Below are 18,485 nucleotides of genomic sequence, written 5' to 3' on the forward strand. Positions count from 1 at the left end.
ATAATAGTCGGCTGGATTGTAAAAGCCGAAGATTTATTTGTATCCATGTATTTTTAAAGGAAAAATGATAATAATCGGGGGGGGGGGGGGTTCACTGTGGCTTTCCATACCATCTTTATAAACAATTTATATTACAGTTTGTTCGATGTAACAACAAAGATTTTTATCAATTTTTAATGAATATTGTATTGGATAAAATCATGTATTCAATGTCTGATACATTGTCGCCAATTCAAATCTAAATTGATATTTCCTTGAAACCTGCTTTCAGTAACTGCAAATAGTCTCAGATATGTTGTCGTTTATGTTTTGATAAGGTTTTATGTGCTTTCTTTTGACCTTTCCTTTTTGACCTTTCCTTTTTGACTGATTTTTATAGTTTGGTATTATATTGTATTGCTACACCACTGCCCCGGGTTATGAGCGGATCGCGGAAGCAATCATATTCAATCCTACCATATTATGTATATATGTGCCTATCTTATTAAGAAGGCTATAATTAAATTTTGTAGTTGTTTGCTGTACATCGTATTTTATGTTTTGTTCTTTACTTTGTATATACATCAGGCCGTCAGTTTTCTTGTTTGAAAAGTTTTATATTTGTCATTTCAGGGCCTTTTAATAGTTTACTATGCTGGGTTTCTCAATTTCGAAGGTTGTATGGTGACCTATAATTGACCTCAAGGTCATTTGTTTTTTTGGTGGATATTGCCATATCTTCTTATTTGTATATCCATTCCTCGTTTAGCTGTCACCGCAATACATTTTTGTTTGTTCAATAAAAAATTGTGAACAAAAGATTTAAAATTACTCAAAAAAGCTATTCTTATTATCCATTCTCAATTTTATTGACTGTTTAACTAAAGTGTTGAGTTGAATACATTAACTTGTATTGAAAGATTCTTTATTGATCGTTAAATCAGTTGTGAAATTATCTTATTATTGTTCCTTTCTGCGTTTTGCAATGCATTTGATTCCATTTCTAGACCGCATAACAGCTGCCATATGTGGAGAAACTGTATGGTCAGGATCAGGTTCTAATGTAAATCTAAAATTATAATATAGTTAGAATTCGACACATCAAAATTAATTAGGGTATGTCAAAGAGAAAGTTTACATTCTAATATGACGTGCTCCTTTCGCTTTGTTAACAACACCTTGATAAAAAATCTTGATTTGTCTATAATACTTAGTGCAGACTCAGATATGTACATAATAATGACTGTCAAAGAATACCTCCCTGGTATAACGAATGATGATATTAAGGCGACAAGCTAAAGGTAGGACTAAAAAGTCAATAAATTTCATTTATTGATTTAACATTTTAAAACTTTTCGTTTTGGATTTTCCTAGGAGTTGGTATGTTTGTTATTTTACTTTTAGACGATATATAATATGGTACTATGAAAAATGATTCATACTATGATGAACTCAAATGTCCATCATAGTTTTTATTTCAGTCCTTTTAAGTTTCTTGAAATCAACATTTGCTATTGGATGTGACATTACAGGTGACGAAGCTATATATCAGTAGATATCGACCTTGCTGACGAATGAGATCTGTAAGCCGTTCATTCGGACTGCTCCCAATCGTATGTAATTGGTGATTTCTCAAGCATTTCGTCCCGAGTGTATATGATGGTTGTTACAGAAATATGATAGGTTCATGTGTTAAGTTTAACTCATCAGACTTTGATTAACAATGTTAGACTAATTTTACTTTTAGTTTAGAAGGCAATAAAATTTCATGTAATGAAGATGTTATACTCCTTGGTGTAACGATAGACTGTGAACTAAATTTTGGTAAACATATCTCACAAATTTATAAAAAAGCTTCTAAACTACTACTATTTCATTCTTTCTAAAATAATCATTGTCCGGTAATTTAGCATTTCTATAGTGACAGAAATAAGCACAAAATTGAAAAACTACAGGAAAGACCACTCTGCTTCATATATGAAGACTATATAAGCAGCTATGAAAATTTACTTTTGATTTCTAAACTTCCACATCTTTCAATATTCGCAGTCTTAGAACTTTTTTTCCCTTAAAAATGTCCTGTACCAATTCAGGAATATGGCCATTGTTATATTATAGTTCGTTTCTGTGTGTGTTACATTTTAACGTTGTGTTTCCGTTGTGACGTTTGTTTTCTCTTGATTTTTGAGTGTGAATTCACATTAATATAAGACGTGTCACTGTACTTATCTATCCCAAATTCATGAATTTGGTTTTGATGTTAATTGCTATTCACAAAAGATTTTGTTTAATGCTTAGTCCGTTTCTCTGTGTGTGTGTGTGTGTGTGTGTTACGTCTTAATGTTGTGTCGGTGTTCTCTTATATTTAATGCGTTTCCCTCAGTTTTAGTTTGTTACCCCGTTTTTGTTTTTTCTCCATGGGTTTATGAGTTTTAAACAGCGGTATACTACTGTTGCCTTTATTTAGAACAATTGGAATTGAAACATTTAAAATAGTACAAGAAAAATCCCAGTTATCTTCATGACCTAATAAATATGAAAAATCAACGTTATAATTTTAGATCTAAGGATACAGCTGACATACCGAGAGTTAAAGCTACGAGATATTGGGTTAAAATCATTTCGTTTCAGTGCTGCACAATTATGAATGAGCTGCCATACCACATAAGACAGGACAATTCTCTAACTCAATTTTCCAATCTAATACAGACCTGGAATGGCAGCTCATGCCAATGTAATGCATGCCATTAAAGCTTTGTGATTTGAGCTTAGCTTTGCTTTTTTCCTTTTTTTATACTAAAATGAGCTAGCTATGATTTTATATTTTATCTGCATGAACAGTATTATTCTATCTGCTTATGTCATAAAATTGAGAAAGGAAATGGTGAATATGTCAAAGCGACAACCACCCGACCATAGAGCAAACAACAGCCGAAGGCAACCAATGGGTCTTCAATGTAGCGAGAATTCCCGCACCCGTAGTATCTTGCTGTAATGTATGTATGTTTATCTTAATATGTGTGTTTTGTTAAATGTCATTTGCTTGTGTGTTATTTATTATAATGTCGATTTTAAAAGCTCACTAGAGCTTGTGTAAATTTATTTACTATGTATCTACAATAAATAAAACTTTGATTTGATTTAATTTAATTTAGATTGCCGTTAGTCTGGTGTTGGGTTCGAAAATAAACAGTGTGTATAACAAAAAAATCAAATACATTTCATAAACATAATGAAAAATTAAATATTACCTTTTAAGTATTCTCGTTATAAGAGTCTTTTCTTCGTTCATTGCAAAATGTTGTCCAATACAATTCCTATAAAGTAAAAGATATGGCAATTGATTGAATTATATTTCAAGTTGAGTCACTAGGAGGTGCAGAAGGAGAGTGAAACTGAAATAAAATTATATTAATCCCCTAAGAAAGATTTGCTATCTGCTTATATTATACATATTATATTTGTTTGTATCAAATATGTGTTTATATTAATCATGATAAAGTGTGTGTGTGTAATAGATTAACTATACCTTGGTCCGGCAGAAAATGGAGTAAATGCAAAAGAGTCCATCTTTGTAGCATTGTCCTTTGAGAAGCGATCTGGATCAAATTTTGTTGGATCTGTCCAAACAGCAGGGTTGTGATGGAGACCATATATGTTGATACCGAAAAAAGTACCCGGAGGAAAAGTAATTCCTTCGAGAGTGAACTCTTTTGTGGATTGTCTTGAAATTAAGGGAACTGGTGAATGAAGCCTCATTCCTTCTTTTATACATTGTGTTAGAAATTCGAATTTTCCTAAATCTTCCCTGAAAATGAATTATTATTTTCTTATGAAGAAGCACAATGATATACATATTATATGAAATTTTAACCATTTGTTAGACAGCAGGCAGGCACATTTCATCATTCTTAAAACATATAACTTAAGTAGTTAATTTAGCATTTGTTTTTGGGCAGACCAAATGCAGTATCGAAATATCCCTTGATTAATAAAATGACGTTAGGTATGTAAGACATCTTTCTCTAATTTTTCAGACAAAAAAATATTGTAAATCATGCTTTAATAATAAACAAATGATTCGGCTGGAAGTTTTGGTGTTTAGATTCTATGTCTTGTTTTATGGGCGGTTGTTTTCTTCTCCTCGTAATTTGCCGGTCGTTTTTTTTCAACTTCTGACTTTTGTTGTCCATTCTGAAATCTTGCTATTTTTGTCTCTTTTTAATCTGTAAAAGTCAAACCCTTGCGATTATGACATTATTATCAAGGTAAAACATAAATATTTTTGTTGACATTGAAAAAGAACGTTACACGCATCCTTAGAGATAAAGATTTTTCGTGCGGTAACATATCTTCTCTTCGGAAAATTAGATTCTAAATGTGATTACAAAGTGTACAAATTTTGTTATGGGTAAATTATAATATACCACACATTTATCTTAAAACTGATCATATTTCCAGGAATTAAATGAATTAAAAGATTTAATACATCAAATTATATAAAAAATGTCGAGGCAAAGTTAAACTAACAAAATTAAACTCTAAAAAATATTTAAAAAAAAATGAAATTAATATGCTCTATTCCATGTCTATCATATCACACGCGCTCCATGATTCTGTGTTGATTATTGTATTATTGAGGTCATGTCTGATAAACTTTGACAATTAAACACACGTTTAACTTTTCATATATTATACGTACCATTTTACAAAACCAGGATTATTTTCAAGTGCTTTGTCAACTTCATTCTGACACATTTTCTGATATTCTGGATGTTTTGCTAAATCATACAGTATCCAAGATATAGCACTGGTTGTAGTGTCATGTCCTGATATTATAATATATGTTGATTAGTATATATTTGTATTTATTTCAATGAAATACATAGCGAAATTTCAGGCACTTCAATTTCACCTCAAATGAATTTTAATGTGAAAAGAAAGTGAAATAAATTTAAGTGACTTTGAATGTCTTCACGAGAATTTAACAAAATAAAGTCTTTCAGTTAATATCTTGATTTTAAAATTTATTTAATATCATGAGAAAAAAAAAACATTTCTTGTATCGAATAAAAGGGTATAAAACGCCCTTTCACATATACACATGGAAAAAAAGTATTGCAACACATTGATATTTTAAAACTTGAAAATCAGCCTCTTATTTTGGATGGAATAGGATAAAATATTTGTAACATAATATTGAAACGTAGTTAATGGTAACATTGACATTAAAACGAACAAAAAATGTATGAACAAAAATGTTTTATCTAACCAAATTTTTTATAACAAAATGAAGTGTTTTTGTAAAAAAAATGCATTTTACAACTTTTACTGTAATTGAACTTTACAATGTCAGACATTTCAACATTCCTCTTTAGATGATTGTTCACATCATACGCCAAATAATTAGTGCTTTGTGCTAAGCCTCCACTCAAACGGATAACCGCATCTTATCGTCTTCTGATTCCTGCCAATAGTCGACTAATTTGTTGCTAAGGTAGCAGCAACCATTCCTGACGAAGGATATTGTTTATTTCATGACGTGTTTGAACTGGGGTGTCCTTTCGTGCACTTTACGCTCAATAGTGTTTAATTTATGCTCGATGTGCGACCGGCGACCGAAACAAAACTAACACAAACCAACATCAGTGACCGAAATTAAGTAAAAACAGCCATCATCGACCAATATGAAGTAAAACAAACCTTAAACGATTTTGACATAAAGTAAAACACGTTTACCGACCGATATACGAAGTAAAACATAACTAAGCGACTGACAAAGTAGTAAAACAAGTGATCTATATGTATATACAGTACTTCAGGGACCAACATAAATTAAAAAAATATCTAAGTGACCGACATAAATTTCAAAAAATACCTAAGTGACCGACATAAAGTTGATCAAACCTCTGTAACCAATAAACGGTACCTAAGTGACCGGCATAAAATTTATTAAACCTCACCAACCAATATTTATGTGTCTATTAAAGTAACCGATAAAAGTTGATCAAACCTCAGCAACTAAAATATAAGGTGCCTAAGTAACCGACATAAAGATGATCAAACCTCAGCAACCAATGTATAAGGTACCTCGTTGACCAATATAAAGTTGATCAAACCTCAGCAATCAATATATTAGGTACCTCAGTGACCAACATAAAGTTGATCAAACCTCAGCAACCAATATGTAAGTACACCAGTGCCCACATAAAGTTAATTAAACCTCAGCAACCAATATATAATGTACCTCAGTGACCAACATAAAGTTGATCAAACCTCAACAACCAATATGTTAGGTACCTAAAAGACCAACATAAAGTTCATTAAACCTCAGCAACCAATATATAATGTACCTCAGTGACCAACATAAAGTTAATTAAACATCAGCAACCAATATATAAGGTACCTCAGTGACCAACATTAAGTTAATCAAACCTCAGCAACCAATATATAAGGTACCTCAGTGACCGACATAAAGTTAATCAAACCTCAGCAACCAATATATAAGGTACCTCAGTGACCGACATTAAGTTAATCAAACCTCAGCAACCAATATATAAGGTACCTCAGTGACCGACATTAAGTTAATCAAACCTCAGCAACCAATATATAAGGTACCTCAGTGTCCGACATAAAGTTAATCAAACCTCAGCAACCAATATATAAGGTACCTCAGTGACCGACATTAAGTTAATTAAACCTCAGCAACCAATATATAAGGCACCCTCAGTGACAGACTTAAAGTAAATAAAACTTCAGCGACTTATATAAAATAACACCTAAACGAACGATATAAGTAAAACGAACCATAAAAATCGAAATAAAGTACAACAAATTTAAGCGACCGATATCAATTAGAAAAGTAACACATAAATGAGTGACCAATTTAACGTAAAACAAACAAACATGACTTTGTTCGACTTGATGTCGATCCGACAAAGGTACCCAATTATCCTGGCGACGATAAAGTGGTTTTTTTTGGAATACCCTGTCCACAATTAAAAAATAAATATGAAATCATTTACCTTCAAACATAAACGTGTCAACTTCAGCTCTTATATCAGTTTTACTCATTCCAATTCCATTTTCATCTTTAGCAGAAAGGAGAATATCTAAAAAGTCTAAATACTTCTTAACGTCTTTTTGTCCATTGTCCTGTAAATAAGACTAAGATATACAAGGATTGTATGCATCTGCTTTTCTCTAAAATAGAAGGTGAAATCTTGATTTATGTTTCCTATATAAAAAAAATATATAGAAGAGAAGAAAAGGCAATCTACACTAGTCAACAAAAGTAACGATACACAAGTTTGAACTCCAATTTATCATAAAATACAATAAATAGGAAAAAGTGTTAAATTATTCAATGAATATCATTGATTGGCATGAATAACATTCATTAGCAAAATCATTCATTGGCAATAACATTCATTGGCAATAACATTCATTGGCAATGACATTCATTGGCAATCACATTCATTGGCAAAGCAGATGCATATGAATAAAAGAATTCGACCAAATTGGAAAGTGAGAAAATACCGTGTTATTGAGCACAGGAGTTTAATGCAGACCTTGTTTAAGTTTAATTTGAAAGTTTAAAGTTCGAATATCGTTTTCTTTTAATTTATTTGATGAAAATACGATTTAACAAACAACTTTGCATTTCCAAGAGGAACACAAAAGGATTTAATGATTATAATAATTTATTTATATGTACAGTAGCCTGTAAGATTTCGATTATGCTATTGTCATTATTGTAACTGGAATTATGAACTCATTGTAAAAAATATACATTTACATCGAAAGGAATATCAGTAAGATCCTACTTACCAGTATTTTCTTTCTACTATCAATCACACTATCTGCGACACTATGAATATAGTCGCAATTCTGTTTAAATAATTTCCCGTCTGAAGTCATATTATAGATGATATCAAACATCATCAATGGATTTCTGTCAATAACAACTAACTTTAAATTACAAAAGTTTGCTTTTATAAAGGTTCAAATCTATGGCATTATTGTTCTAAGATTGATTTGGCTATGCTTATTAGGGACTTTAGATAATATTGTTTCTTACGTTTTCAAGTACATCCTTGGCTTTGGTTTTTATATTTAAAAAAAAACAACCTTCATAAAAACAAAAAAGACAAGACATTTAGATCTAAGCGTACTCGCAGTTACTAAAAGCTTTTTCAAGAATTCAACAATAGCAAATACATCACATTGCATATTTGATCATATTCCGTAAATGAACCAAGTGTGTACAAAACGTTACAATTTGAAGAAAATACAATAATAATTTCTTCATACATTTGTTTTTTCGTGCTTGCTACTGGAAATTGAAATGAAATGTATTAAAATAAGTAGTTGTAAACAAACAATAAGAGGAGATTCATTAAATCGTATAAAATTTCTACGAAATCATTTACCGTCCTTAAAATGCTTGTAACAGTTAAAAATAACTTGAGATACATGTAAGGCAAACACATTCGTTCAAAAGAAAAGAATGAATATGACATTAAAAAGTGTGAATAAAAAGGAGACGTGGGTTAATGTACCTGTTTCTTCGACTAGCAAGTTTTGTAACCTCTGTAATCGCCTTACAGTAGGAGTGCTGTAGTCTGCAAATAACAATATATTTATTTGTGAATCTATTTTTACAAAATAATGCAATTTGATTCCAACCTTTTCGTGATTCGATTTAGGGATGTGTTTAAAACGTTTACAAAGATGTAGTCTTAAACAGGGTTAAGCTTGTACTCGCGATGATAACCAGATGCTCCGCAGAGTTCGAACCCTGAACATTGGGGCAAGTATGGACACAACATTCAAGCTTGATACAGCTCTGAATTTGGATTGTGATTAAAAAGTTGACACAACACAGGTTTCTGACACATAATGAATGTGGTCTAAGAACTTAAACTTAAAAACTTTAAATTTTAAATTGGACATTACCTATTATGGTCCAATATCCAAAATCTAAATACATGGTTAGATTCAGCATATCAAAGAACCCCAAGAATTCAATTTTTGATGAAATCAAATAAAGTTCAATTTTGGACCCTTTAGACCTCAATGTAGACCAATCTGATAACCGGGCCCAAACATAAAAAATCTAAATACATGGTTAGATTAAGCATATATCAAAGAACCCCATATATACAATTTTTGTTGAAATCAAACAAATAGATATAGGAAGATGTGGTGTGAGTGCCAATGAGAAAACTCTCCATCCAAATAACAATTTAAAAAAAAGTAAACCATTATAGGTCAATTTACGGCCTTCCAGACGGAGCCTTGGTTCACACCGAACAACAAGCTATAAAGGGCCCCAAAATTACTAGTGTAAAACCATTCAAACGGGAAAACCAACGGTCTAATCTATATAAAAAACCGAGAAACGAGAAGCACGTATAAATTACATAAACAAACGACAACTACTGTACATCAAAATTCAATTTTGGACCGCAATTTGGACCAACTTGAAAACTGGGCCTATAATCAATAATCTAAATACAGGTTTAGATTCAGCATATCAAAGAACCCCAAGAATTCAATTTTTGTGGATATCAAACAAAGATTAATTTTGGACCACGATTTGGACCAACTTGAAAACTGGGCCCATAATAAAAATTATAAGTACATGTTTTTAGATTCAGCATACCAAAGAACCCCAAGAATTCAATTTTTGTGGATATCAAACAAAGTTTAATTTTTGACCACGATTTGGACAAACTTGAAAACTGGGCCCATAATAAAAATTATAAGTACATGTTTAGATTCAGCATATCAAAGAACCCCAAGGATTCAATTTTTGTGGATATCAAACAAAGTTTAATTTTGGACCACGATTTGGACCAACTTGAAAACTGGGCCCATAATAAAAAAAAATCTAAGTACATGTTAAGATTCAGCATATCAAAAAACCCCACGAATTCAATTTTTATTGAAATCAAACAAAGTTTGATTTTGGACCACGATTTGGACCAACTTGAAAACTGGGTCCATAATAAAAAATATAAGTACATGTCTAGATTCAGCATATCAAAGAACCCCAAGAATTCAATTTTTGTTAAAATCAAACTTAGTTTAATTTTGGACCCTTTGGACCTAAATGTAGAACAATTTGAAAATGGGACCAAAAATTAAGAATCTACATACACAGTTAGATTCGGAATATTAAAGAACACCACTTATTCAACTTTTGATGAATTCAAACAAAGTTTAATTTTGGACCCTTTGGGCCCCTTATTCCTAAACTGTTGGGACAAAACTCCCAAAATCAATCCCAACCTTCCTTTTATGGTAAAAAACCTTGTGTTTAAATTTCAAAGATTTCTATTTACTTATACTTAAGTTATGGTTCGAAAACCAAGCAAAATGCTTATTCGGAGCCCTTTTTGGCCCCTAATTCTGTTGGGACCTCAACTCCAAAAATCAAGCCAAACCTTCCTTTTGTGTTCATAAACCTTGTGTTTAAATTTTATTGATTTTTATTTACTTATACTAAAGTTATTGTGCGAAAATCAAGAATAATGCTTATTTGGGCCCTTTTTTGGCCCCTAATTCCCAAACTGTTGGGACCAAAACTTCCAAAATCAATCCCAACCTTCCTTTTATGGTCATAAACCTTGTGTTTAAATTTCATAGATTTCTATTCACTTATACTAAAGTTATAGTGCGAAAACCAAAAGTCTTCGGACGCCGACGCCGCCGCCGACGACGACGCCGCCAACGTGATACCAATGTATGACCAAAAAAATTTCAATTTTTGCGGTCGTATAAAAATAGGGATGCAAAACAATTTAGATTTACGACCTAGAAGTATAAGTTTAACTGAAAAATTTGAGCGTAAATAATTAATCTATATTTTTTTTATTCATACAAGCAGAACACATCCGTGATATCGCGAGTCCGCGACTAAATTAAAGTATATAACTATGCATAAGCCTCATTTTAGTATTGGTATTGTCATGACTCAAATGCCGATTATAAGATAGTTTTCTATGCCTTCAAATCTTTCTGTTTGAACCCGTCGACCTGGAACTTATCAATTATTGGTAATATTTGGAAAACAAAAGGTCCTAGAATGGAGTATTTTTTAATCAACAGCATTGTCCTATATTAGTTATAAATAAAGTTGAATTCTTTGATTCGCTGTTTTACGTCATGCACGCTAACAAATTGAAAACTGTACCTAAACGCCTGGGGCCGTGTCAACGAAGCTGTCCTAGGACTAAGACATGTCTTAGGATGGTCTTAGGACACGTCTTAGTCCTAAGTCGGGTTAACGAAAGTCTCCTAAAGTAAGATATGTCCTAAATTTGGTCCTAAAGTTAGGATATACAATTAGGTGTCTTAGGATAGTCCTAAAGGTTACATCGTCCTAAAACGTAATAAAAACAACAAATATGGCATAAACTCAATACAAAAAATACTAAGGCAGCAACCATTTGATTTTCTGGGGGGGGGCTATGGTTTTTTTTTCTGTGCAAACTTTTTTTTTCGCCTGTGGCGAAAAACAATCTATTTTTTTCGCGACAAGTCGAAAACAATTTTTTTCTTTCAATTTTAGCATTACATATAGTGGCAGCTGAGGGTGAAACAAACAATTTTTTTTTCTCAGAATCAAAAACAAATTATTTTTTTCTCCAAAAACTGGAAACAAACTTTTTTTTCCAAAAAAAACCATAGCCCCCCCCCCCCCCCCCAGAAAATCAAATGGTTGCTGCCTAATACAATATTAATCTATCATAAGATAAAATTAATAAAAAAAATTATTGTTTAATGTTTGTTTAAGATTTAATTGTATTATATTAAATTATTTCGTGATGCCTTTTTTGAAGCCTAAACAATACTATCATCATAAGCAACATATTTTCAAATATGGGGAAAAGTTTACTTCTTTTTTACCTAATCCTGATTCGATACATGTAATGAAATCGAGTGGACCTAAGGACAAAACTAGTTTATGTACTAAAATTGCAGCCGCACGAATATCACAAAGTTTTGTGACCATTAACTTTTTTTTTCGTATTAAATTCATTTATATCTTTTATCATATTTAATAACGTATTCATTAGTATTCCGTAAAAACTTTAACTTTTATTTTGAGTTAATTGTTTTCTATATAAGAGTCATCCTCCCTCTCTTTACATATAGGTTTTAAAATACAATTCAATCTATGTTGTACAAATCTCTACATATATTTTCAATTAAATAAATGTGTTAGGATGGTCCTAGGACCATCGTAGTTAGGACTGTCCTAAGACAGCTTTGTTTTACATCCTAAGACATGTCTCAGACACGTCCTAAGACCATCCTAAATAATGTCCTAAGACCTATCTTAGGACATGTCCTAGGATACTTTCATTGACACGGCCCCTGATTTGATTTTTTGTATTCGTATTGTATCTTAGAAAGTCTTACTGATTAAAATACTGCAATAGGGAACAATTTGACAATTATTGAATTTAAAAGTGTCAACCCTGTGATTATGACCCGTGTATAAAGCAAAATCCTAAATACACCGTTCGGTGGTGCGCCTGTCAGATGCGGAACGTACAGATAAGGTAATAGGTAACAGGTGGATATACTTTTGGTATCGGTATCGGATTTGACCCGGAACTTGTTAATTATTGGCAATATTAATTATGTGAAAAACAAAAGGGTCTGGAGTGGTGTAATTTTTAATCTACACCATTGTCCTATATTAGCTATATATAAAGTTGAATTCTTTGATTTATCGTTTTTACCCCATGACGGCTGACAAATTGAACCTCGTTATTTTAGTATTATAGATATTTGTTGTTTGACTGATTGAAAGGGTTTATCGATTTTATCCTCGTTGACACAAACACTAGTAAACTGAAGGTGAATGTTTAACAACTGTTTGCACAAGAGAGTATACTTTAAAGAACCTTCAGTTGGTTTAAACACTTCATTGTCAGTGACAAGCCTTCAATCAAGGAAATAAAAAAGACAGGACCAAGACCTGGAATATCGAATTAGTCAGGAAAATAAATAATTTGAAGTTATAGTAAATTCCAGATAGAGTGGACCTTCAAGCTCTGAAACACAAAATCAGTAAAATTATGTTACCTATCGTGCTGGCAATTTGTTTTATATGAAAATGCTGACTGTAGAATAATATCTAGGGTACAGTTACTAATGAGTTGAAACAAATCAAAACTTTCTCCTGTATCTGCATACTTCTCCAGTATATTCTGTAAGAGAGGTAGAAGATAAATTACGTATTTATACTAACCATGCATGATACAAAATCACTCGCACGCCACCCCCTTTTTTCCCCAAAAGAACATTGTTCTCTTTATCGATATATGTGTACGGTTCATATTCTTTTTTTACTACAAACAGTAAAGTGAAAAAATGTTATAGACAATAACTGTTCAGTGTCTTTAAATATCAGCTGTATTTGTACGAGGCTAGGAAACAAGGTGTATGCGAGCTTTTAGCGAGCTACTACACCTGTTTCGAGCCGAGTACAAATACAGCTGATATTTAAAGACACTAAACAGTTATTGTTTTTATCCTGCAATTAATTATGTATATTGTTTGTGTTTTGAAAGACACAAAAACTAACATATTTAGCATTTATTTTCGATTTGTAATCCCTTGAGGCCCGCGTAGTAATATCAAAATCACTTATCACGCTGGAGACGGGTTCGCAAAAAAAGAATCTCGAATGGTCAACAATAATACATCGCTAAGGGGGAATAATTGTCTATTTTAACATAAAAAATAATTTCAACAGTAAAAACAAATAACAAAACATTGTCAAATTTGAAACAGAAGTGTACGAGTTGTCCTACGCTTCAGACTTGACATTCACTAAACTTGCATGCTGAAATTGACATGGTTGATTTTGTAACACAATCATACACATTCAAGTTTTGAAATCGACAATTGTCATCGTCATTGGAATGCAACTGGAATACACATTCTGAGGTCACGTAGGTTCAAACAATACTCAGTCCGGCAGTGGGCGGCGCTTTAAAGCGATATCTGTATAGTATACAGATACAGCATAGCGATATCTGTAGGGCTGTATCTGTATAGTAGAACACCCAATTGCAGGATAAAATCAAATAACCACTGCAAAAGTGAAATTTGAAACTGCAGTATAATTCATCCTATTTTCAGTCTCAATTTTAAAACAACATAATTTGATAAATTCATCTTTTAATTGGAAACTTCATTTGCCCAAACTGGATTTATTTTAAGATACAGGGCCCAGTTTCACGAAGCTGTCTTAGGACTAAGACATGTCTTAGGATGGTCTTACGACATATCTTAGTCCTAAGTGGGTTTCACAAAGCGGTCCTAAATTAGGACATCTCTTAAAGTTGGTCATAAAGTTAGGACAACGCGAGAGGTGTCTTATGATGGTCTTAGGATAGTTATACGTTTATTTATATAAATTACACTCATTTTTTACATTAATTTTGAAAAAAAAATATCTTATTATTATCTAATAATCTATTCTCCTGTTCCTGCTTAAAACATATATAATACATTGACGGATTATCAGGATTTGTCAACAATGAAAATTCGATGTATTGATATAAAAATTGCACGATTTTATCTCAACCTTTTATAACCAATAAAGTCGAAATTGAATTCAACTCACTTGTACCAAAACAATGTCATAATTTTATATTCTTTTTTCTTAATTTTGCATTGAAAATTTCATATTTATATTGATGTATTGTTTAAAGATAATTTATATATAAATTACTTTTATTTTTTTATATTCATTTTGCAAATTATGTCATTATATTAATCAATACGTTTAGAATAATTTATGGTAAGACATACTACATTTACATGATTTTTTTCCGTAGATCATATTTATATTTGAAAATTTAAAGAACTTGCGACAGGTTTAGGTTGTCTTAGCTAAGATGATCCTAAGACAGCTTCGAGACGAGGTCTGAGATATGTCCTAGGATAGTCATAAGAGGATCATAAGACATGTCCTAATATATGTCTTATGACATGTCTTAGGATAGCTTCGTGAAACCGGCCCCTGGATTTTGTTTTATTAGTTGTTATTGTCTTTGAACTAGCTGTCGGTGACTGCAAATACTTTCAGATCAGTACTTAGTGTCTATGTGTTTTGTTAGATGTATTTTTATTTGTATCCATCTGATGAGTTAAGCCTTTTTGATATTTATAGTTCTTTATTATATGTTGTACTGTTACACCACTGTCCCATGTTAGGGGAGGGTTGGGATCTCGCTAACATGTTTAACCCCGCAACATTCTGTATATATTTGATTGTCCCAAGTAAAGAGCCTGTAATTCAGTGGTTTTCGTTTGTTGTTGTGTTACATCTTTGTTTTTCGTGAATTTTTTGTTCTTAAATTAGGCCGTAAATTTTCTCGTTTGAATTGTTAAAATGATTGATTAAGGGGTCTTTAATAGCTCAATATGCGGTATGGGCGCTGCTCAGTGTTGAAGGCCGTATGGTGAAATATAATAGCTGTTAATTTCTGTGTCATTTGGTCTCTTTTTGAAGAGTTGTCTCATTAGCAATCATACCACAGCTTCTTTTTTTATATTGGTATACATACATTCTTGTAGAATTAGCCCTACTTCGTTGATGACATGCCTTTAAAATTGGCTAACTTTAGACATTAATCAGGCAGAATCCTTATTACATATGCATGAGTGTTTTTAAATTCATTCTTATAAATAACTGAATTTTCTCAAAGACCACGATTATTATTATTCGGTATTTGTATATATCTGCAGCCGTGTCAATGAAAGTATCCTAGGACATGTCCTAAGATAGGTCTTAGGACATTATTTAGGACGGTCTTAGGACGTGTCTGAGACCTGTCTTAGGATGTAAAACAAAGCTTTCTTAGGACAGTCCTAACTACGATGGTCCTAAGACCATCCTAACACATTTATTTAATTGAAAAGATATGTAGAGACTTCTATGACATAGATTGAATTGTATTTTAAAACCTATATGTAAAGAGAGGGAGGATGACTCTTACATAGAAAACAATTAACGCAAAATAAAAGTAAAAGTTTTTACGGAATACTAATAAATACGTTATTAAATATGATAAAAGATATAAATGAATTTAATACGAAAACAAAAGTAAATGGTAACAAAACTTTGTGATATTCGTGCTGCAATTTTAGTACATAAACTAGTTTTGTCCTTAGGTCCACTCGATTTCATTACATGTATCGAATCAGGATTAGGTAAAAAAAAGAAGTAAACTTTTTCCCATATTTGAATTATTTAAAATATGTTGCTTGTGATGATAGTATTGTTTAGGCTTCAAAAACGGCAGCACGAAATAATTTAATATAATACAATTAAATCTTTAACAAACATTAAACAATATTTGTTTTTATTAATTTTATCTAATGATAGTTTAATATTAGTATTTTTAAGTCTCCCAAACAAAGTTTGGAGACTTATTGCTTTTGCTCAGTTCTTATTATTTTTATTATTCTTCTTCTTCTTCTTCTTTTTCTTCTTTTTCTTCCGCCACTTTTAAAAATGAACTTGTCCGCAGCGTTTCTCTAAAACCGCTTGTCAGATTTACTTAGGGTTTCATAGAATGGTAGACTTATATGTCTAGGTGAGCCATCAATCTTTCGTTTGTGCATTGGGGTCTATTAAGGGGTATTTTGGGAGGTAGAAAGGAAGGAGGGGTTTACTATAGAACTCTATGGGATTTTATTTTCTAAAATTTTCAAATGAATATAACTTGAAAACTGTAAGTGATAGACACATGCAGTCTTCAGAAATGATTATAGGACAATAAAACAAATCACATGAAATATAGGGGTAGTCCCTAGGGGGTCATCCCCACCCCCTTCAATTTGAGAATATGCTTTTATCTTGTAAACGGTCCAGATCCCCACCCCTAAACCATATATATTCTTGCTTGAATGGGACGATAAAACAAATCAAATGAAATTAAAGGAAAGTCCCCGGGGGTCATCCCCACCCCGTTCAATTTGAGAATGTGCTATTATCTTGTAAACGGTACAGATCCCCACCCCTAAACCATATATATTCTTGAATGGGACGATAAAACAAATCAAATGAAATTAAAGGAAAGTCCCCGGGGGTCATCACCACCCCGTTCAATTTGAGAATGTGCTATTATCTTGTAAACGGTACAGATCCCCACCCCTAAATCATATATATTCTTGAATGGGACGATAAAACAAATCAAATGAAATTAAAGGAAAGTCCCCGGGGGTCATCCCCACCCCGTTCAATTTGAGAATGTGCTATTATCTTGTAAACGGTCCAGATCCCCACCCCTAAACAATATATATTTTTGTAGGGGACAATAAAACAAATGAAATTATATAAAAGGGAAATTCCTAGGGGGGTCACCCCACCCCCTCTTGTTTGAAAACTTGTAAACGGTCAACATCCCCACCCCTTAACCATATATATTCTTGAATGGAACGATAAAACAAATCAAATGAAATTAAAGGGAAGTCCCCGGGGGTCATTCCCACCCCGTTCAATTTGAGAATGTGCTATTATCTTGTAAACGGTCCAGATCCCCACCCCTAAACCATATATATTCTTGTAGGGGACAAAAAAAAACAAATGAAATGATATAAAAGGAAAGTTCCTAGGTGGTCAGCCCATCCCCTCTTGTTTGAAAACTTGTAAACGGTCAACATCCCCACCCCTAAACCATATATATTCTTGTATAGAACAATAAAACTAATCAAATGAAATTAAAAGGGAGTTCCTGGGGGTCACCCTTACCCCGTTCAATTTGAGAATGTGCTATTATCTTGTAAACAGTCCAGATCCCCACCCCTAAACCATATATATTCTTGTAGGGGACAATAAAACAAATAAAATAAAAGGGAAGTCCCGAGGGGGTCACCCCACCCCCTCTTGTTTGAAAACTTGTAAACGGTCAACATCCCCATCCCTAAACCATATATTTGTTTGTAGGGGACAATAAAACAAATGAAATGAAATAAAAGGGAAGTCCTGAGGGGGTCACCCCACCCCTTTTTGTTTGAAAACTTGTAAACGGTTAACATCATCAACCCTAAACCATATATATTCTTGTATGGGACAATAAAACAAATCAAATGAAATGTACGTAAAGTACCTGGGAGTCACCACCACCCCTTCCTGTTTAAATACTTGTAAATGGTGGAGATCCCCACCCCTAAGCCATATATATTCTTGTATGGGACAAAAAATCAAATCAAATGAATATGGGACCATATGAATGGCGAGTTATGAGAGCTTTGTTTGGGAGACTTCGTAACAGCATCCTGTTACAATTACTTCTTGTTAGTATTGAGTTTATGCCATATTTGTTGTTTATATTACGTTTTAGGACGATGTAACCTTTAGGACTATCCTAAGACACCTAATTGTATATCCTAACTTTAGGACCAAATTTAGGACATATCTTATTTAAGGAGACTTTCGTTAACCCGACTTAGGACTAAGACGTGTCCTA

At 32.4% G+C, this 18,485-nt stretch overlaps 1 protein-coding gene across 1 annotated transcript in view; it reads right to left on the minus strand.

Moving 5' to 3' along the window:
* Positions 1 to 823: 823 nt before the first annotated feature.
* The window catches only part of LOC143067585 (leukotriene-B4 omega-hydroxylase 3-like), a 40,048-nt gene continuing 22,386 nt past the window's right edge, over positions 824 to 18,485 (minus strand). Inside the window, exons 4-11 of the mRNA XM_076240933.1 lie at positions 13,084 to 13,208; positions 8,541 to 8,603; positions 7,810 to 7,933; positions 7,005 to 7,134; positions 4,682 to 4,808; positions 3,509 to 3,787; positions 3,231 to 3,296; positions 824 to 1,048 (exon numbers count right to left, since the gene is read on the minus strand). Coding sequence (XP_076097048.1) covers positions 940 to 1,048; positions 3,231 to 3,296; positions 3,509 to 3,787; positions 4,682 to 4,808; positions 7,005 to 7,134; positions 7,810 to 7,933; positions 8,541 to 8,603; positions 13,084 to 13,208 — 1,023 coding nt within the window. The 3' untranslated portion in view covers positions 824 to 939. The remainder of the gene's footprint in view (positions 1,049 to 3,230; positions 3,297 to 3,508; positions 3,788 to 4,681; positions 4,809 to 7,004; positions 7,135 to 7,809; positions 7,934 to 8,540; positions 8,604 to 13,083; positions 13,209 to 18,485) is intronic.

The sequence above is a fragment of the Mytilus galloprovincialis genome, chromosome 3 (assembly GCF_965363235.1).
Source record: "Mytilus galloprovincialis chromosome 3, xbMytGall1.hap1.1, whole genome shotgun sequence".
Classification (NCBI taxonomy): Eukaryota; Metazoa; Mollusca; class Bivalvia; order Mytilida; family Mytilidae; genus Mytilus; species Mytilus galloprovincialis.